The sequence below is a fragment of the Pterocles gutturalis genome, unplaced genomic scaffold (genome assembly GCF_000699245.1).
Source record: "Pterocles gutturalis isolate BGI_N339 unplaced genomic scaffold, ASM69924v1 scaffold16331, whole genome shotgun sequence".
Classification (NCBI taxonomy): Eukaryota; Metazoa; Chordata; class Aves; order Pterocliformes; family Pteroclidae; genus Pterocles; species Pterocles gutturalis.
This window is the reverse complement of record NW_010100715.1, coordinates 21,247-40,779: the sequence shown is the minus strand read 5'-3', so window position 1 is coordinate 40,779 and position 19,533 is coordinate 21,247. Positions and strand designations below refer to the sequence as shown.

Below are 19,533 nucleotides of genomic sequence, written 5' to 3'. Positions count from 1 at the left end.
TAGAATAGAAACACAGTTCTGGCAAACCCACGGCCACTTTCAGCTTAGTGCTTAAAGCAGGAACATGTTCACCCTTTAAAACTTTATTTTTTCTAATGTAGCTGTGGGTAATCTTATTTTGTAATATTTTCGGTATCCTTATAACATTCATAGTAAAACCTTTAGGGTGTACATGTGTGTCGTGATAAAGTGGTCGGAGGGGAGGCACAGTAGTTTCTTCTGATCAGTACTGCCTTTGGATTTTTCTGGGAATTCTGCAGCTTGTGGTTTCTCATAGGGTAAGGTATAACAACACTGACCTTTTTCAATACTTCTGATCATATACACCTCATTTACTATGCACTGTTGCTCTTTTACTTCCTGTCTGAAATCTCCCGCCTCTGTGGGAGGCATGCCATGCTTCTGATTGTTGCCAAAAGCTGTTCCTGTTTCTCCTCTATCTTTTAATGGAGTGGCTGGTATGAAGTCAATTATATGAGAAGGTCTGCATTATTGCTGTTATATCTGTGACTTTTCAATATGCCTTTCCATATGCATCCTTACTTTATTTAGCAGGGGTTTTTTGACCTGCCTCTAAGCAGATTTTTTGCAGGCTGTCTCCAAGGCCTTTGAATCTTCTCTCCTGCAGTCGATTCAGAAATTGAAAAGAATTCAGATTTTTAGTATATGTTGTTTGGAATGTCTTTATTTTGACATTAGTGCAATTATGAAGCAGCACAGATTCCCATTAGTGGCCCCTTAACTTTCTGAAAAAATGACCAGTCTTCAGCATGTTCGTTTTTCTGTCACCTGGGCCATCCACAGGCTATGGCAGTCTTTAATTCTTTCACTGCTTGATGTAGGACTTTATCAGAAGGCAGCTGAGGATCTAAGTATATTTATTTGTTTGTTTTGCTTTTATTGGCTGTCCCAATTATTATTTTTTTTAGTGGATACAAGGAATGCCATTGCTCATTAGTGAGGTCGATTATTTGGGTGGAAGATTCTCATAAGTCCAAATGACAAAATATATAACAACTCTATAATTCCTGTAATAATAATTACTAGTATTAAAGGATACGACTGTTTTACAGCAATTTCTTTGCTGGGACTGGCATTTCATGCCATCTCTGTTTCTCTCTTCTGTCAACAGCAAGTCTCTTCATTTCTCTTCTCCACTCAGCTTCCTGAATGTTGTCTGGATTAATAACTTGCCACTGTATCTAAAATACTGGGAATTTTTTTCTCTAAAATGTGTGGAGTGAGTCTACATACAGATGTTAGGGTAGAGAATTAATGAAACTTAGAATCTTTCCTGTGGTAACTGTTTAATCCAGATGAGAGCATTCTAAGACGTTCTTTAGAGAGCACCGTTAGCAGAAATACACACGCATCCTCACTGCACATTTGCCTACTTCAGGTCACAGTTCTGAGGTTACCATACTATTTTTATTTTAGCAAGCCCAAAGGATTGGTAGCTGTCACACAGTGTTGTCATTTTTGTCTGCCTGATTGATTATAGTGCCAAAAAGGAAGGTGAAACAGAACTGGCATGTGACAACTTTGATACCAATATGTTAATCATAAAGGGAAAAACTAAAGAATCCATTTTCACTTTTCATTCTTCCGCCCTTTTAGATACTGCATGTGCAAAGTAGAAGTAAGACCTATTATGAAGGGCATTTAAAGTCTGTTTGGATTTTTCTCTGCTTGTGTGAGCTACTGAATAGAGGTTTTGTATTGGATTTGATATTGAAGTTAGTGGCAGGTAAAATAACCTGTCAATGGCTATGTGATCAGGCTCGAAGCGTAAACAGGGACTGCTGCTCCTTCTCCAACTGAAAATGGAGGAACTTCATCAGAAGAGCAGAGGAGATTTTTTTCTTTTGTAGCTAGAAGAGTAAGTCTGGAATAAGAAGACACATTTGTAATGGATGTGGAAAGGGAGTTGACAGTTTTGAGGTTTCCTATGATTTGGGGTTGGGGAGTGGGTGGTGTTTTGTTTTTTTATCGAAAGCAACAGAAGTCAAGGGAAGCATGGGTATGTCTTATCTATCCATTAAGCCACGAAATGCTCCAGGCTCTTCTTTAGGAAAGACACCAGCAGGAGGCACAGTGAAATAAGGCACTGTAGATCAAAATTGGTAGAAATAAATATCTCCCTTGAAGTGCTTTAAAAACTGCTGTACTGCAGAAAAATCCCTCGGTTTCAGAGTTTTCTGGAGAACAACTTATCTGTCCCTTCATATCTCTTATGTGGTTCTGCATTGAAAGGAGTTCTAAAGCTCCCAGAAACTGGAGTCGGAAATTTCCCTTGCATCCATATAGAGGTATGCTCAGTATCGCTGCTTTTATTTATTCAGGAGGAAGAAGCAGGCATACAGTAACATCTAGGGCTATTTCCCTCTGGTTTCTGGCTTACGGGTTGTCTACTGGGTTGTTTTTAATAAGTATGCATGAACTTCATGATGATGGAAGTGATCAGATTTTGTAAGTGTTATGCAACTGGGATCAAGTAGAACATGATTTTCTACATTTTTTTTTTCCCTCAGGTTCTCTCCCAGTAAAACGGTTAAATCATGTAAATATGGGCAGCTATATCCTCAACTATTTTGCATTTAACATTTTTCAATAACTGATGATTATATTAAGGCATTTATGCCACTACAAGAGTCCTTCCCTTTCTGTTCCAGACCCCACTCTTTGTCTGCTTACCTGTATTGTCCTGATTTTGGAAGAAGAGTTTGTTTAGGCTTTTCTTGCTATTGCAGTCACTGGAACTATGTAATGTAACATTTATCAGTATATTTAAATGAAAATGAAGTCATCAGACATTGTCCTCTGATTAGAAAGGGATGTGGTTTTTGTTATCTGTTTTTTTTTTAAATCCAGCTGCAATATTTCATTCTGACTGCTGCATCAATATATGGTACATCAATGTAAAGTATTCCAAGTATGTTTGGTTTGTTTGCAGTTTATCCACGGTTAGAGTCCTTGTGCTCTATGCAGGGTTTTTTTGTCGTTTGCAATAGCGCTCCTAAGTGGTACTAAATAACCTTCACTACTAACTCATTGTTAATTATCCTAATTAATCTTGACTTTGCAGTGCCTTACTATCCTTGGTCTAGCCTATGTGTTGCTGTACTGCAGTTTTGTATCAAGTATCGATCTTCCTTCGTCAGTCATCTGTAGTCATCTCTGCACCATTTGTCCACAGTTACTGCTTGAAGAGGAACAGAGATCTAGTCCGGGTGCAAGTTTGCATTTTGGATCATTCAAATTCTCTCTCTCCATCGGTTTGTGGGGTGAGCAAGCAGTCACTGTGCTGCTGGAGTTAACCGTGTTCTTCTGTACTGAAGTTATACTCTTAACCCTTGGAGAGTGTGCTTCATTTCTTTACCATTGTAGCTAACGTCTTCTTGAAGAGAAGTTCCTGGCTATACAGAATTACCTGGGGTTAGCTGCTCCAAGCTTGGCCTGTTTAAAATCACCACACTCATTTTACCAAGACCCTGTAGCTTGGTTGAAGACTGATGCTGAACAGCAAATTACTGAACTACTTGAGAGGCATTCACTGTTTGTAGGACTGTCTTTACAGTAAAATCCTTGGCTGGCTTGAAAACATTTCCATTTTTCTTTGTCTTCTATATGCAGAGCAATATTTCTTGATTTATTCTTTTAGTCAGAGCTGGTAGTTGGTATTGTCATGCTGAAAGAGAGATGAGATTTGGAGGGGAAAAAAAGATTTTTCTGAGTGCTCAAGGGAATATTTCCTTCTATTTCTCACCACTGTGTATGGAAGAAAAAGTATTTTTCATTTTTCAGCAATCTTCAGTTTTGTTGAAGATTTTTTTTTTTTTAAACTGGAAGTTGTCTCCAAAAATTGAATGTTGCTCTTAAGGCAAAGGAGCAAACTTGTGCACAAATTAACTGCCATTCTGTTTACTGCCTCTTTGCATTGAGTCTCATAGCTGTTCTAAGTACTTGTTCAGTCTCAGTTTCAAAAAGATCTTGAAGGTAATGATATTTTTTTATTACTTCTGTGTCTGCTTTTCACAGATTTACTTAATCTGCTCTTTAAGCTGTTTGGAAGTAATATGATGATTTGCAATCAAAAAGATAAATGATAGGGGCAACCATTTCAGCTAAGGTTCTGTAACTGCCTCAGATGTAAATACTGTTTCACGTGCTTCTGTTTTTTCAGAACAATCACTTCTGGAACTCAAATACTGTATTACTACTCTCTTCTTCAAATGATTTCTTACAAGAAAGAAGGAAAAGAGGAAAAAAAAATCCTGAAAAAGATCCCTTCCAATATTTATGAGTTGTTATAGTGAACGACTCTCACGGTCTTTTCTTATTTTGTGTCCATATGTATACTTATACATACTCTCAAGCACATACATGGTTACAACTAAATCTCATATAGAACTTATGTGTTTGATTCTTCAGGTGCATTTAAGAGTCCAGAAAGGCTTGCCTTACAACACAGTATCCAAAGTACATGGATTCCTTGTCATAATTTTCTGGATATTACAGAGGTTGTGGTTTTCGTGTGAATTTGGTGTCCTCCACACTATTGAGAAGAAGTGTTAGCTTCTAGGAGTGATGGCTAGCTACCACGTCTTAGATTAACAAAGTTCTCTTGAATCTTGTGTCTTCACTTGGCTTGATTGGGAAGGAGTTTTGCAAAACTGGTCATGGTTGAACAGTTGTTTCTGAGCACGATCAGTCATCCTAGTAAAGCTTCTTAGGGGACCTTATCTGACTGTCTTCTGTGTGTGTATATATGTATGTATATATCCACACATACAACCCCAATAATACTATTGCATAGTCTTTCTGCATAGCTGGAGTGAGAGTCTCGGCAGACTGTTTGGGTTGTACATAATACTGTGTTTCTATGTTGCATGGTTGCAACAGAATATTGTTTTTAACAAGACCACCAACTGGAGGCTCATAAGAATTTCTTTTAACAAACTCTTGGTTTGTTTTTTTTCCCCCTAATGGTTGTATAGACCTAAGGCAACTTTCAATAGTTTGGAGCACAAACATGAAAGAGCACATAAAAAAGGAAAGGAGCGGGATGACTGCATACAAGCCCACTCTTAAATTCTGTAGATACAATTTATCTAAATTTGGGTATTATTGTCTTTCACGTAGCCTGAATCCGACTCCCGGGTTAACGGCGCCTCCCCCTGTGCTTCGCCCCAGCACTCTGCCCTTGGCTACTCGCTCGAGCAAGAGACAAACTCACAGTTCCATCAAACAGGTAAGTGTTTTCATAGAATCATAGAATGGTTAGAGTTAGAAAGAACCTTAAAGATCATGGAGTTCCAGCCCCCAGCATGGGCAGGGACACCTCCCACTAGCCCAGGTTGCTCAAAGCCTCATCCAGCCTGGCCTTGAACCCCTCCAGGGATGGGGCATCCACAGCTTCTCTGGGCAACCTGTTCCAGTGCCTCACCACCCTCACAGGAAAAAATTTCTTCCTAATATCTAATCTAAATTAAGTCTATTTTGGTTTAAAACCATTTCAATCAGATAAAGTGCTGCAGGGGTCTATAGGTGACTACTGAATATGTTTGGCATCTTTCTGAAAAGATTTATAAATAAAAAGGAACGGATTTTTGTGATGCTACTGGGAGCAAGACTTGCTGCAGCTGGAGCTGTTGCTTTCCTACGCTTGCAAAAGCTGCAGTATCACAAGAGTCCATGTGACTCTGAATTATGGATTTCTGTCAATAGAATCCTTGGTCCCATCCATTTTGAGCAGGCAAATTTACTGAGCAAATCCATCCTCACTGAAGGGGGAAACTGATTTCATTGGACTGAAATAGCCAACAGCTGTTTGTCCTACAGTATACGCATGCACCCAAGTAACCTGTCAAATACAGGAACAAACGTCCGAAACACGTAATCAAAACTTCATGATTCCTTCCTTAAAAATTTTGTATATCCTCTGCTTATCCTGATATTTTTATGAACCCATCCCTCAAAGACTTCACATCTTTAGGAATTGCAGAGTCTTTAAGTGTACAGCCTCTGCCCATGAGGGGATTTATCTCTTGAAAGATTATTTTAAATTCTTTAATATCAGAACTCATTAATTCCACTGGGAATTAGCAGAAATAACTACAGATTACTGAATGTTCAAAATTAGGGGAAAAAAAAACAAAACATTTTTCTCAAATTATGTTAAGTGCAATTTCCTACCTGGTTTTGTTTTCAAGTCTTTGTGTTACGGGTTAAAAAATATTTTGTTTCTTTGTAAAACAGGAAAACTATTCTCTTGCATGCTGAAAACTTTTCATTCAGCATTGACATGTTTTTACTTTATCTGTAAAAATGTGGAACTTCTTCAAGTCTGATTTAATGCAATGGTAAATTTATGAGAGATGCTGGCCAATAAAACCTCCAGTAACAGAGCCAGTTGTATTCCCTAACCATTCCCTTAGCTGATTTTAAGCAGCATTTTTTTTTTAAAAATGGCAAGGAGGATTTTAACACTAGTGAAATTGCTGGTGCATGTTGAATAAGGACCGTATAAAAGATAAATGGGGTATTTTTTCAGAAAAAGAATGGTGTATTCACTCTGAAAGTTACATGGCAAATCATCTGAAAATTGAACAGAATTTTAATTGAGCAGCTACTGATTATAATTCCCTCATCTTGTAAACCTTTTATTTATTTTGACTGTAAATTCTTATATACTGCTCCTTCTTGGCAGCTTCTACTAGTTAAATCTTCAGTGCAATGGTTAAGCTTTAATAAAAGAGAAATGAATTCTGCTGCAAATCAATAGTGTAACTTTCACCTCCTCTCCCAAGGCTGGCAATTATCAATGACAGTTCCTGCACATGAAATTACAAAGGCCTCAGGTAGTTGTTTCCCTTGAAATATAAAGGAGTATTTAACTGGAAAGTTGGATGAGAATGCCTTTCAGAATGTTTTTGTCTTTTTTTTTCTTCCGTCTCTTGTTACTGAATTCATTACTCCCTTTTGTTGTCATATCTGCAGATGACTTGTTAGTTCCGCCTCATGATACCAACACAGATCTAACAGATGTTATGGAGCAAATCAACAGCACATTTCCAGCTTGCTGCTGTAAGTGTAACAACATGTTTCTGAGAACAGTATTGAATCTGAGGCAGTCTTTTGGAAAAAAAAGTCATTCTTGTGGTATTGATTAGGAAGAAAATCTTTTCTCTGATGAGATTTCTTGTCAAGATATGCAAGCTACATAATTCTGTTCTTTAAAGTTCCTTAAGGGACACTATTTTTGCAAGTAAATAAATATTCTCATGTTTTAAGTGGAAGTGATTCACTGTAAGAAAAGCCTATAGTTCCATATGGAATTTTCAGCTGTGCCCATGTAAGGGAAAAGAAACCTAGAATCCTATTAGCTGCTGATCTAAACCTTATGTAGAACTTCAGTTAATGTAGGTTTAGAAATTCTGAATGCTGGTTCTCTAATAAAACCTGTCAAAAAGGCCTTAGGCAACAAGAGGGACCCTAGTCCAATGCTGACTGCCTGAACTAATTACTGAACTAGCTATTAAACTAATTGACCAGAGGAAATAACTGTTAACACAGCACATAACACCTTTCCCTGCTTGAATACATTGGAAGTTGGTGTTTTATTCAGTGTCTATTAAAGAGAGATCAAAAGGAAAACCATTTAGTTTCCTATGCATGGCTTATATCACCTGATGTATATTTCCCCTGATCCTGTTCCTTCCAAAGTGTCACTGCACTCGTGAGCGTGACGAGCTGTCTCTGTTTCCGGCAGTACTTCATACAGATTGTTGGTGTGAACAGGGGGAGTGAAGTGGTAACTTTTTTATTCAGTGTATTTTATTTTAAAATACATACATACATAGATATCTACACCTTCAGCTCTTTTGCCTTAGAAGAACCCTGGTGAAAACTTTGATATAGTCTTAAACTCTCAACAGTTCTTTCAAATAAAGTTTTAAAAGGCACAAGTGAGAGGGAAGGTGTTTATGCCCAGTTCTTGCAAAAGCATTGAGACTGAACTCTATTAATAATTTTGTAAAGTTGGTGAAACCAATTAAAATACCCCTTTTATCTGTCGTATCATACATTGCTTGGCTGTGAAGACCTGGATCATAGAAGATGCACTTTGCACATTTTGAGAAAGTAAATTAGGATCTAGCAAAAAAGGTCTTGTTTCAGCTGTCCTTTGAGATTTTCAGTGAGTTCAATTGTTCAGAGCCCATCATTTTGAAAATTAAGGATTTGGTTCTATGGAGCATCTCTTTTTGAAGTCAACAGCTAGTGGAGCTACTCAGCAGAACTCCAGCGCATGTGTGTGTATATAAATCAGTAGAAAATATGACTCAAATATCAATTCTTGTTTTTGCAAATTCCTGTCTTGCGCATATAAGGAGTAGACAGCTACCTGGTCATTTAGCCCCAATGGATTTAAAGCAAATCGCCCTGTGCCAGGGTAAGCTTAATAATGATGGCTGTTCTCCACAACCAGGAATAATGGGGAAAAAAAAAAAAAATCTAATATCCATGAAGCAATACTTTGAATGAGGCAGGAGGGTATTGTGAGTGAAAAGCACGGCCCCACATCATTTTGTATTGTTACATGTGTATGAGCATTTAAGATTAAAATAACTGTTCCAAATTTCATGTGATTTATTTCCCTTTGTCGTTGACGTGCTGCTGTAGAAATCAAACCAAACCAGCATGCCCTATTTAGTAGATATTATTTATGTTTGCTCTTCTTCAGTCATTCCATAGCATCTCTTACTTGGGAGATTTACTAGGAGTGTATTTTTTAACCATGTAAGATTCACATTCTGTTTTAGAAGCCTGGAATGAGGGTTGTTAGTCTGGCCTTTCCAACAGAATGCATTAAACTCTTGAGTTTTGCTAGGAAAACCCACGGCATACCATCTATTCCATCATCTTTTCCTCTGGCCATTTGAGGTGGATCTGTCTTTCTGGATAGACAGACTCCACGGACTCCCTAGGCAATCTGTTTTAAGAGCATCACTGTATTCCTAACCTTAAAAAATAATATCATTATCCTTTTTTTAATTATACCCAAGCTAAATTATATTAGAACAGCCTTCATGTTCAACATATTGTGTCCATTTACTTTAAAAAAAAAAAATTAAAAAGCTATTTTTTCACAACCTCATCACTACGGGTCTCTCCTACCTTGGCCGCAGCATTCATTAAGGAGTTACTAACATCTGACCCTTACATAGATTATTTTTATCCCATCTTGACTGTATAATAGAGCCAGTCTTCTTATTTGCTATTTTTTGGTGGGTTTCAGGTTGTAATTAATCTTGAAATCAGTATTTCTACTTACTCAAAATATACCTTATGAGGCAAATATTCACGTAGTGAGGACAGAACTGCTCTTAATGGTGGGTTGTGGGTTTTTTTTTCCTTCCTCCCCAGATATTTTGGTTGTGAATATAATGCCTCTTTTCCTTCCTTATTTATGAGGTCAGTCCTCAGAACTAGGCAGTGTGCAATAGTCTTGCCTGTGCATACGAGTGAGTTCTAGAACAGAGCATTTTGAACATATAATTCACCACTTATAGGTCTATATGGTTGCAAGTGGTGAAAAGGAAATAAATCATGTAATCTATATATTCATAATGCTATACATTTGTTAAAAGAAAAGTAAATTTGTGAAGAAAGTTATGTATAGACCATTACAACACACTTCTAGTTAAACATTTTTTGTAAAGATAAGAGTCTTTTTGTTCTTCTCTACTATGTATTTTCCTGATACTGGCTTTGTTTTCAAACTGCCAAGGTGCAGAATTGTGTAAATTTCTAAATTTCTTTTTTTTTTTCTTTTTTTCTATTTGCAGCAAGTTTCACTGGCAGACCACAGGTATGAGACATGTTTACATATTTGCATAGTCATTGGAAGCAAAGTAAAGCAAGTGGAAAATTTCCATTAAAGCAAAGTGGAAGGGGGTTTTTCTAGATTTTTCCCTAGAGGCCTATTTGGAAGCTAGACCAATGTAACAGGAAGGCTACATCCTGGAATTATCCCAGTTAAGAGAAAATTCCTGCTAGTTCAGGCATTACTAAAAGTACTATGGTGCGCAGTTCTGGGATGCTGACCGGATGGAATCAGCTTGGATCTATCAAGGCCAATTAATTTCAAGCCAGCATCAGCTTGCAAGAGGAAAACTGGTTCTTGCAAAGACATCCATGTGTCCTTGTACCCATAGCTCCAGTTTTAGGAGCTTTGGGCACCAGGGCACAAGGACCGAGAGCCACACAGCATCTTAGGTGTTAGATGACGCTGCCTTCTCCTAACAGGCAGCCACTTTACAAACTAAAAGCAGCAATTAGGCTATATTCAGAGTTCACAAAATCTGGAAAAGAATCTGGTATTTAGATACTTGTTCTTGACCATCTACCTGGTATGAATGATCGGTTAATTTTCTGTTATAACTAACAGAAAAAGGAAAGAAACTTGCTGTAGGTTTAGGTTGATATTGGAGCCCACATATGACAATTAAGGAACAACACAATCTTGTGCCATTGCAGAGTTCTTTGAGAGTTTCATTGTTAAATAAGTTTTAGAGACTAGCACAAATTGCTGTGTGAAACTTCAGAAGAATTAAGTGGTAGGGAAAGTCTATTTACTCCCCCAAATTGCTTCACCTTGTCCGTTAGTCCACAGTTTGCAAGGTCAGACCTTGACAAAATTAATATCTAAAAATTCAGAAATATTGCTGTGCAAACACTTTCTTGGATTGCAAAATCTGGGACAGTGGGATTGTCCTCCCAAACAAGAATTTCTAAAGAGAATGGGATGAATCATACCTTGCACTCAGTTAACTCAAGACTTTGTGTTTCAGTCTCAATAGGTTAAATTACTGAATTAAACTAGCATTTTTCAGAAATCCTTCCTCTAAACAGGCACAGAAATAGCTTTCGGTGTCATCAGTGAATTCTTACTCAGAAATAGCTTTCGGTGTCATCAGTGAATAATACTTGTCTTCCTGAAAAAGCATTTGATTTTTTTTTTTAGATACAGGATTATTCCTTAATGGTCTCACTAGAAACCTACCCTTCCAGAACCATTATGGAAGGCATATGTGTCTGCTCTGGAACAGAATCCTGATAGAGGAGCTTGGAACTTAGCGTCACATTTGAAGGGGCAGAGTCCAAATGCAGACTCTGTATACTCTCCATTCTTACCACTTAGGCTTCAGATAGGACATTAGTTTGTCTAAAGTTTTTTTTTTTTCTGTCAGAGAACATGCAGAGACTATAAGTCTACTTACTGCTCTGTAGATGTTAATTTTAAAAACTGCACTATATTAAAATTAGGTTTCTCTTAACTACATACCTCAGTGATTTGCTGAGTCTTGGGCCAATAAATCTTAAACTTTAAAATACGGGTTTTTTGTAAAATAGCATCAGAGTCCTTAACAGAACCAAGCCCAGAACAGTTAGAGCTTTCTGTGTGTGTTAATGTGGTAGTGACATGGTTATTTCTCATCATGACAGGCAATGTGAAGTGTTCATTTGGACGTTGACCAGTGCTTCCTGACGTGCAGTACAGCCCTTTTCTACAAACCACCGATCATCAGTTCCGCTTCATCAGAAGGCTGCATGGGACCCTGGGACATGCTGTTCACTCTGACTGCGTGTTCTACTTGAAATAGTAAAACACTGAATACCCAAAGACGAGGATGTTGTTTTTATAGTATCTTTTTTTTTCTTTTTCCCTTTCTATGCAACTGTAAATTAATGAGCAGTGGAGTATTTGTCACTGATTTGTATAAATATACAGCCATGGGAAAAGGGACAGGGGCTTTATATACATTCTTTTTGATAATCGTAAAGAGAACTGCATAAGGAGTTTGGAGCAAAATGTTACATTTATACATTCCTTTCAGCTCTTTGCTTTTACATTGTAAAATACCCTTAGTTATATTCTCACACATTTAATATTCTGTACTGATTATTTATATGCTAACCATCTGACCACCCAGATTTCAGAATAGCCTTGAATTGTTTTCAGAATTGTCATGTGAAGTTCCCATAATCTGCATTATTGTCACTGGTTAACAAAAGTTGCCGTTGGGTGAAAGCTACAGTATTTTAACTCCATTAAACAAGGTAAACTCACATTTCAAGTCATAATCATCCTCCTCATGCACCAAAATGGTATTTTTAACTTTCTTTTTGTTTTATCCAGCCAACACACTCCGTTTGGAGGATTATTCTTTTAAGCCTTACTTTACTTTGGATCAGGAGACTGCTAATAAGAGGACTTAGATGATAGCCTAAGTTGTTTCTATTAAGGTCTAAGTTAGTATAATCTTTCCCAATTTTGTTCGGAGACAAAGCTTTGCCGTTCCCTGCTGTGCCAAACTTGCTTCAAGTTTTGGAATTTACAGTCTGTGAAGTAAAGCTCATTTCTGTGAGATCCCCTTCTTTTGTCTGCCTCTTGGAAATGAAGAGACGATTAGAAAGCCCTTTCCAATACTATTAGTGATGGAACATTTTCTTCAAAACTGCAATGCACTTAGATATCATCATTTGGCGTTGTAATCTTGCAACTCATCGTTATCTGTGAAATCATTTATTTATGTACTTAAAGTAGGGATAATTATGGGAAAGTTATGTTACTGATCAGCTGATCTCTAGTTTTAAAATTATTGTAAGAGATTTTAATGCCTCACAGAGTTTACAATGCTGCATGGACACTTGCTTTAAATTCAGGACACACCTTTAATTGGTAAAAGTGCATGCAATATACTTCATGTATAGTGGAGAGAAACTAAACTGTGTTGTTAATTATTACTGAAGAAGAAAAATCTCAAAATGGTATTGGAAGAGTTGTAAATTCTCTGTTGCTAACAAAAAATGCTAGAGGACATTAAGACAGCAAGTCAGGAATTTCTGCTGTTTTTCTGAAGTGGCGCCAACTGGACTGTCCTGCACCCGCAGTATTCGCTCTTGGACTGCTGCTGCTCAAGGAGTGATTTGGGCACAGCATTGACTAGTGTTGGCTCCGGTGCCAGTTCTTTCTGAACCCTTTGGCAGATTATTTAACCACTCTGCCTGTTTTTCCATCTGTAAAATGGGAATGATAGTACTAACCTCTCAAAAGTGTTGTAGGGCTGGCTTAGTTAGTGTCTGAAAAGCTCTATATAAATACTATTACTCCTCAGTGAGTGGAGCAAAATTGTCAAGGTGGGAAGAGAAGATGCTGACACCTATAAATGCTTCATCTACTGAAAAAAAAGTATAGTTATTTTGAGAAGAAAAAAAACCCCCACATTTTAAGAAGAGGAAAGCCATGACCACCTTTCTACCTCAGACCTTTCTTCATGAGTAGTATTGGAAATAGCTTTATATTCTGTTCTCTGTAAAGTACTTTGCTTTTATCAAGCTACATCATTCTCTAGGCAAAGAATCCTTAAAAATACCCCCCTACAGAAGTAAAAAAAGTCTCAGTAGTGAATTCGGTGGCTTTAATTTTTGTTCTGAATATGAGGTTATGTATACAGTTGTTTTTCTGCCTGTGTTTGTATGCATCCTTTGTCCTCTGCTGCCAAGTAAATGCTGCTTTGAACACTACATTGTAACATTCTTTCTCTGAGACAATAATAAATAAAAGGAATATATTGCGGTAACATGAGAATAGTATGGAGTTCTTTCACGTTCTGTGGTCCTCAAGGATGGAACTTCTTATTGATAAATGCTGAAAATGTCATTCTGAAAATGAGTAATGTTAACACAGGAGTGCTGTGATAGTCCATTTCTATGTGCTAGCATTTTTTGGAGGGTGGTTTGCATTTGTATAAGTGAGATTAAGCAGTGTTTTCTCCCCATAAATCTGTGCATATTTTCTCCAGTTTTCCAACTGGAGTGATTTAGTCTGGAATCCTTCTCAGTTTCATGACAGATTAAATTTGGTCACTGAGAAGCAGACTGCTTTTATTTTGAAAATGTTGTATATACGTATTACAAAACAGCAATAATGCAGCTCTGTCAGAGCTCTGTAACACTGTCACCTGTGATGAAGGTACTCCCAGCTTCAAATCATGCGTCAGTACTGTGCCATGGAGGTCCTGGCTCTTGTCAGGGGGAACATGGCCCCTGCTTCTCACCAGCTTGCCCGGGGGCTTTTCTCCAGTCCTCAATGAACAACACAATGGTAAGCACTCCTTCACTTCTCTGCACAACCTTTTCCTTTGAGCACTAACCAGCCTCTTATGCTGTTATTTTGTCAGGCAAAATAAAGCCAACATGATACCTTTCAGGAGAAGAATTAGGTTCCTGCCTCAAAGACCTCTCAGTCCAAAATGCCTGCCCATTTATCTAGTCAGGAGAGACACCCTCCTGGACAGCCCAGAATGGATGGGGTGGTTGATAGCATATTTATTTAAATTTGTATTACAAAACACCCTTGAGCTGAAACATTTCTATCAGAGTGGTTCATTTTCTCAGAGAAGATGTGAGATTGATGCATCTAATTAAAATCAGAGTGCAGAAGTTCCTCTGCTACTGGAGTTTCATCTTCAAGGAAACTTCCACTATGAAACAGCTCTTCTTGGGCGGTGGTGGTATTGCTTCTTTTTGGACAAAGACAAAGCTTTCCAGATGTTCAAATATCAACAAACAAGATAGTTTAACTATGAGACATCAGCCCCCTGCTGGGTCAGAGATGCTGGCCCGAGACACAAACTGTCAGTAAGCACATGACAATGCGATTCCTGAGTCAGGGGTTCTGTCCTCTTCTTTTATTCCTATAGTTGACCAAAAAAAAAAAAAAAGCTGAATTCAGCCACATTAAAAATGCATTACTGTAGTGGGCAAGCTTTGAATTTATACAAAAGATCAAAATATTCCTTTAAACTTTTACAGTACGAATTGGCCTTTGGAGGGAGTTTACTCATTTACATGTATTTTTCTTTCTCCACTTCAGTATGGAGTTGCTCTACGAAAAACCTTCCTGAAGGTAAACATTCGCACCACTGCAAAACTGAGTAATGGATCCTGTCTACTGCCACTCAGGAATTAAGATGTTGTGCCATATGGCTGAGAATTCTGTTCCCACAACAGCAGCAAAATTAGTCTTAGAAATCCAGCAAAGGTGTAAATTAATAACAGTGGGGTATGGAAAAAACAAAACAAAACACACTTTTAGTGGAAAAAAAAATAGAGCGGGAAGACATCTGTTCCATCTTACAGGCAGAAAACTCTCAGTAATCATCACCTATATGCTATGTTCCTCAAAAAATGTTCCTGTGGCCAGCAAAGGTGAGATCTTCCTGGGCTCACATGTCTTTGGGAGCCTACCTTCTGTCTTTAGTGCTGCTTAAATTTTCATGATGTGCCAGCAAATATTACACTCTTTGTAACCTAAATCTATGCACCAGAAAGAACAACTGAATGCAAATGCAGCAGCTGCCTTCAGAAGAAGGCAGCAATGTTTTCATCAACTGCTTTTCTAAGTACCTCTGAGACACCAGGAGCGGAGCTGCCAGGAGTGGCTGATTCAGCTCGTTTTCCCAGGCATCCCAGCACTGCAGCAAACTGTTGCAGCCAACACAAAGGGATCTTTTAAATGGAAAACTGCTCTATATTAGTATGATAACACATAGTATTTACAGATGAACTATTCATGCTTTTGTTAGCCACTCTATACACTTAGATAAGCACTTTGAAAATGTCTAGTTTTCTGATCTCTAATAAGTAATATTTACCTTGCAGAAACTATACTTTAGAAACACTTAACTTCCTGACTATGGAAGCAGAACCTAGGGTAAGTAGCTCAAACAAAGATGCCTACAGCTTACAAATCTAATTTTTGGGGATAGAACCCATCTTGGTATTAAATAAAACAGTAGAGACTATAAGAATTTTTACAGTTTGCCATCAGCTAGAAAAAGTGATATGGTTATTAAAAAAAAAAATCAGAAAAGCATGAAACAGCATTGTAGCAACACTACTTCTGCACATGGTGAAACTCCTTTTGCCTCCACAGTGACAGATACCTCTTTGACCATGATTGAAATTCTTTGGAAAATGAGCAAAAAAAAAAAAATAGAGGAAAAGACAGCATCACTCACCAACAGTTTGTGTCTCATAAGCTAGATTTAGAGGAGTAAGGAAAAAGGCCACATAAACAAGAAAGACTGTAATAGTTCACTTGAATTTTACATGGAAATGGGCAACCACTTGATCAAATACAGCAACCTTTCTGAATCCCAGCCCAGGTGAAGTGGAAATCCAGTGGACAGCTCGTATAACTAGAAGATAGAAGTTTTGGTGTGTAACCTTGTCCCTGAAAAAACAGGTAGCAAACCCATTCATTTTTCTTCACTAGAGGTGGCATTTTGCTTGTTGAAGGACTATTTTTATGAAGAGTAGTTCACAGCAATTGTGCTTCTCTGTATATATTTGCCAAGTGACTGGTGCCTAAGCCACAAATGAAGTGTTATGCATTAATAAATAATTAATAAATACTAACTGCCACTGATAATCCACATTACTGATTTAAATGCAAAAAAAAAAAAAAAGGGGGGGAGAGTTAAGGGGTACTTAACACCTCTTTTAAGGGTTACTTAGATCCTCCTTCTTGAAGATCAGAGTGACATTTGCTTTCTTACAGTCAGAGAATCATGGAATGGTTTGGGTTGGAAGGGACCACAGAGATAATCTAGTTCCAACACCCCTGCCATGGGCAGGGACACCTCCACTAGCCCAAGTTGCTCAAAGCCTCATCCAGCCTGGCCTTGAACCCCTCCAGGGATGGGGCATCCACAGCTTCTCTGGGCAATCTGTTCCACTGCCTCACCACACTCATTAGGAAGAAATTTTTTCCTGCATCTAACCTGAATCTACCCTTGGGATCTTGCTCTGATTCCCATGACCATCCAAAGATAATTGAAAGTTGCCTTGCAATGACATCATCTAGTTCCCACAGCACCAGTGGGTACATTCCATCAGATCCCATGGACTTACATCTGTCCAGTTTGTTAAGTGTTCCCTAACCTGATCCTTTTTCCCCCCAAGGAGGAGGACATCTCCCCTGCTCTAGACTTTCCCCCTGGTCTCAGGGAGCTGGGCTTCCTGAAGCCAGTCTTACCAGTAAAGCCTGAGATGAAGAAGGGATTTGGTACCTCAGACTTTTCTGTGTCCCTTGTCACCAGGTCCTCTTCCTGGGGGGCCCATGTTTTCCCCAGCCTGCCTTTTGCTGCCGATGTACTTGTCAAAGTTCTTGTTGCCTGTCATACTCCTCACCAGGCTTTGGCTTTCCTGACCCTATCCTGACTGGACAGTGTCTCTGTCCAGTTCTTCCTGGTCCCCAAACAGGCCAAAGTCTGCTCTCCTGAAGCCCAGGGATGTGTTTCTGCTTTTTGCCTTGCTCCTTTCCTCTTGGGATCCTGAGATCTACCATCTCATGGTCTCTGCAGCTGCAGCAGCTCCCAACCTTCACATCTCTTACCCCTTCTTCCTTCTTTGTGAGCAGGAGGTCTAACAGGGTCTTCTCCCCTCACCAGTTCCTCAGTCATCTATGTTAGGAAATTGTCATCAGTGCACTCCCAGAAATTTTCCCTTGACAGCATAACTCTGAGCCAATGCGCTATCTTGTGCAAAGCCCTGAAAAAAATCTTTTGCCAAGAGAAGTATGACAGATGAGCAGGGAGGGACCTTCTAAACACAGATGCTTTGGTTGATTTTGTTTAATACGTCTGAAGGGATTTTGGTGAGCAGTTGTGAGGAGCCTAACGAATGGCTGTGACACACAGACAGGCACACAGGAGGAAAAGCTGTCCAGGTGTGTTTCTGTCTCTCCAGTCCCAGCAACCCCTCTGGAATGGAGAGCGTAGCTCTGACCTACTTGCTTTCCAGCAGCCTGTAATTACAGCACCTATCCATTTTCTATAGAAATACAGATGTGAACAAATGGAAAACCTGAGTGGCTGAAACATGAGCAGAATAAGAATGTTATTTCATCCCCTCAATCCCAGTTCCTGTAAAGATGATGCGTGCAGGCTGAAAAGTAAAACTAGTTGAAATGTCAGTAAAACATCAAAATAACAGTTGACTTTATTATGAAATATGAGCCAGGCTTTGTACACAAACAAGATATACCATGGTATCCATCTGTCTGCTGCCTACACTTGCATCTTCTCCTCCCTAGAATGTCTGCTTGCGTGCTGAGGAAGGAAAATTAATGATAGCTTTAGTGAAAAAATAATTATTTTTTTTGTTTTGAACTCTCTCTTGGTTTCTCACAGTGCACCTTGTGCTACCCAGCTGGTGGCAAGGGACTGGGCCAGGCATCCAAAAGGTGGACACATCACCCCAGCCCCAGTCTCCCCTAACAAAAGGGAATAATCACTCCCTCCAATCTGTGGATTACAGTTTTGGTAAGATACCACCCCCACTCCCTTTGCTGCCAAAGCTCACTGCTTCAGGACAACACGCGAGCCTTCACATGGAAGACGGTAGGTGATAAACAGGACAGCTGACTTCCAGGTTAACCCACTTCATATAGACCTCAGTAGTGTTTGGCAAAGGAATTCTCATAACTATTTACATTCTTGTTATTGCAGACACTTTGGTTCTCTTTTTCTATGAATCACAGTACTTTTGACACTATTTAGAAAAATGGGATTATGAGATAATTTTTTCTGAAAATACCACTCTCATTTATTTGCTTTTCTTCTAGACTTGCTTTCCCAGGCATAGACTCACATATGTGGTTTTTGTTGGCTTCTTCCATTCACATGGTCAGAGATCATCAGCATTTGAACATAAAAAAACCTCCCAAAGCACATTGAGTTTTTTAGTTAAAAATTCTGTAAGCTTGTCGATGTTGTTGCTCACTTTATTATTTATGACATGTCCTGTACCTTAGGAATTACTACCAAGTGGACAAAATTAGTACGCTTTCCATTTCTTTGCCAAAGCAACGCTCCCGTTGAAAGCTGCTTGGAAAGTTTGACTGAAGAGCTTTATGAACAGTACAAGGTCATTATCCACTGCTAAATTACATTTCTTAAAGGCTCCTTACAAACACTCTCAAAAGAGATCTCATCACAACACTGTTGGTTTTAGGGCTCTTCATGGTTCAGTATAAACCAAACCAGGAAGGCATAATCACACCTTTCAGAACTATTTGAAAAAATACATTAACATACATACTGCGGCTTAAGCCTGTCAGCTTTGTTTGCAGTCACTGCATTTACTTTCCTTTACAACTGGGTTAAAAACTAAAAAGACAAGTAATAAATTAAGATTATAGCACACCTGTTTTCTCAGAGATTGGGTAAAATACGGCAGTTTAGATAATGCAGTAAACAGCTTAAATGGTAGGAGCAATTTTTTCTTAATATATTTTGCCTGAATAGCGCATCTAGACAGATGCTTAAGAAAATGAGTTTTTTCTAGTTTCTAACAGGAGTAATTATACCTCTCTCAAGCAGTACGTACCTAGCAAAAGAATTAGATTAAGTGATGTAATTAAAACCAAGATATTCCACATTCATCTACTTTCCCTTCCTA

At 38.5% G+C, this 19,533-nt stretch overlaps 1 protein-coding gene across 1 annotated transcript in view; it reads left to right on the top strand.

Moving 5' to 3' along the window:
* LOC104467216 (utrophin-like) overlaps positions 1-7,086 on the top strand; it is a gene marked incomplete at both ends in the record, with an annotated part of 55,294 nt that extends 48,208 nt beyond the window's left edge. Inside the window, 2 exons of the mRNA XM_010080919.1 lie at positions 5,143-5,251; positions 7,000-7,086. Coding sequence (XP_010079221.1) covers positions 5,143-5,251; positions 7,000-7,086 — 196 coding nt within the window. The remainder of the gene's footprint in view (positions 1-5,142; positions 5,252-6,999) is intronic.
* Positions 7,087-19,533: the final 12,447 nt, after the last annotated feature.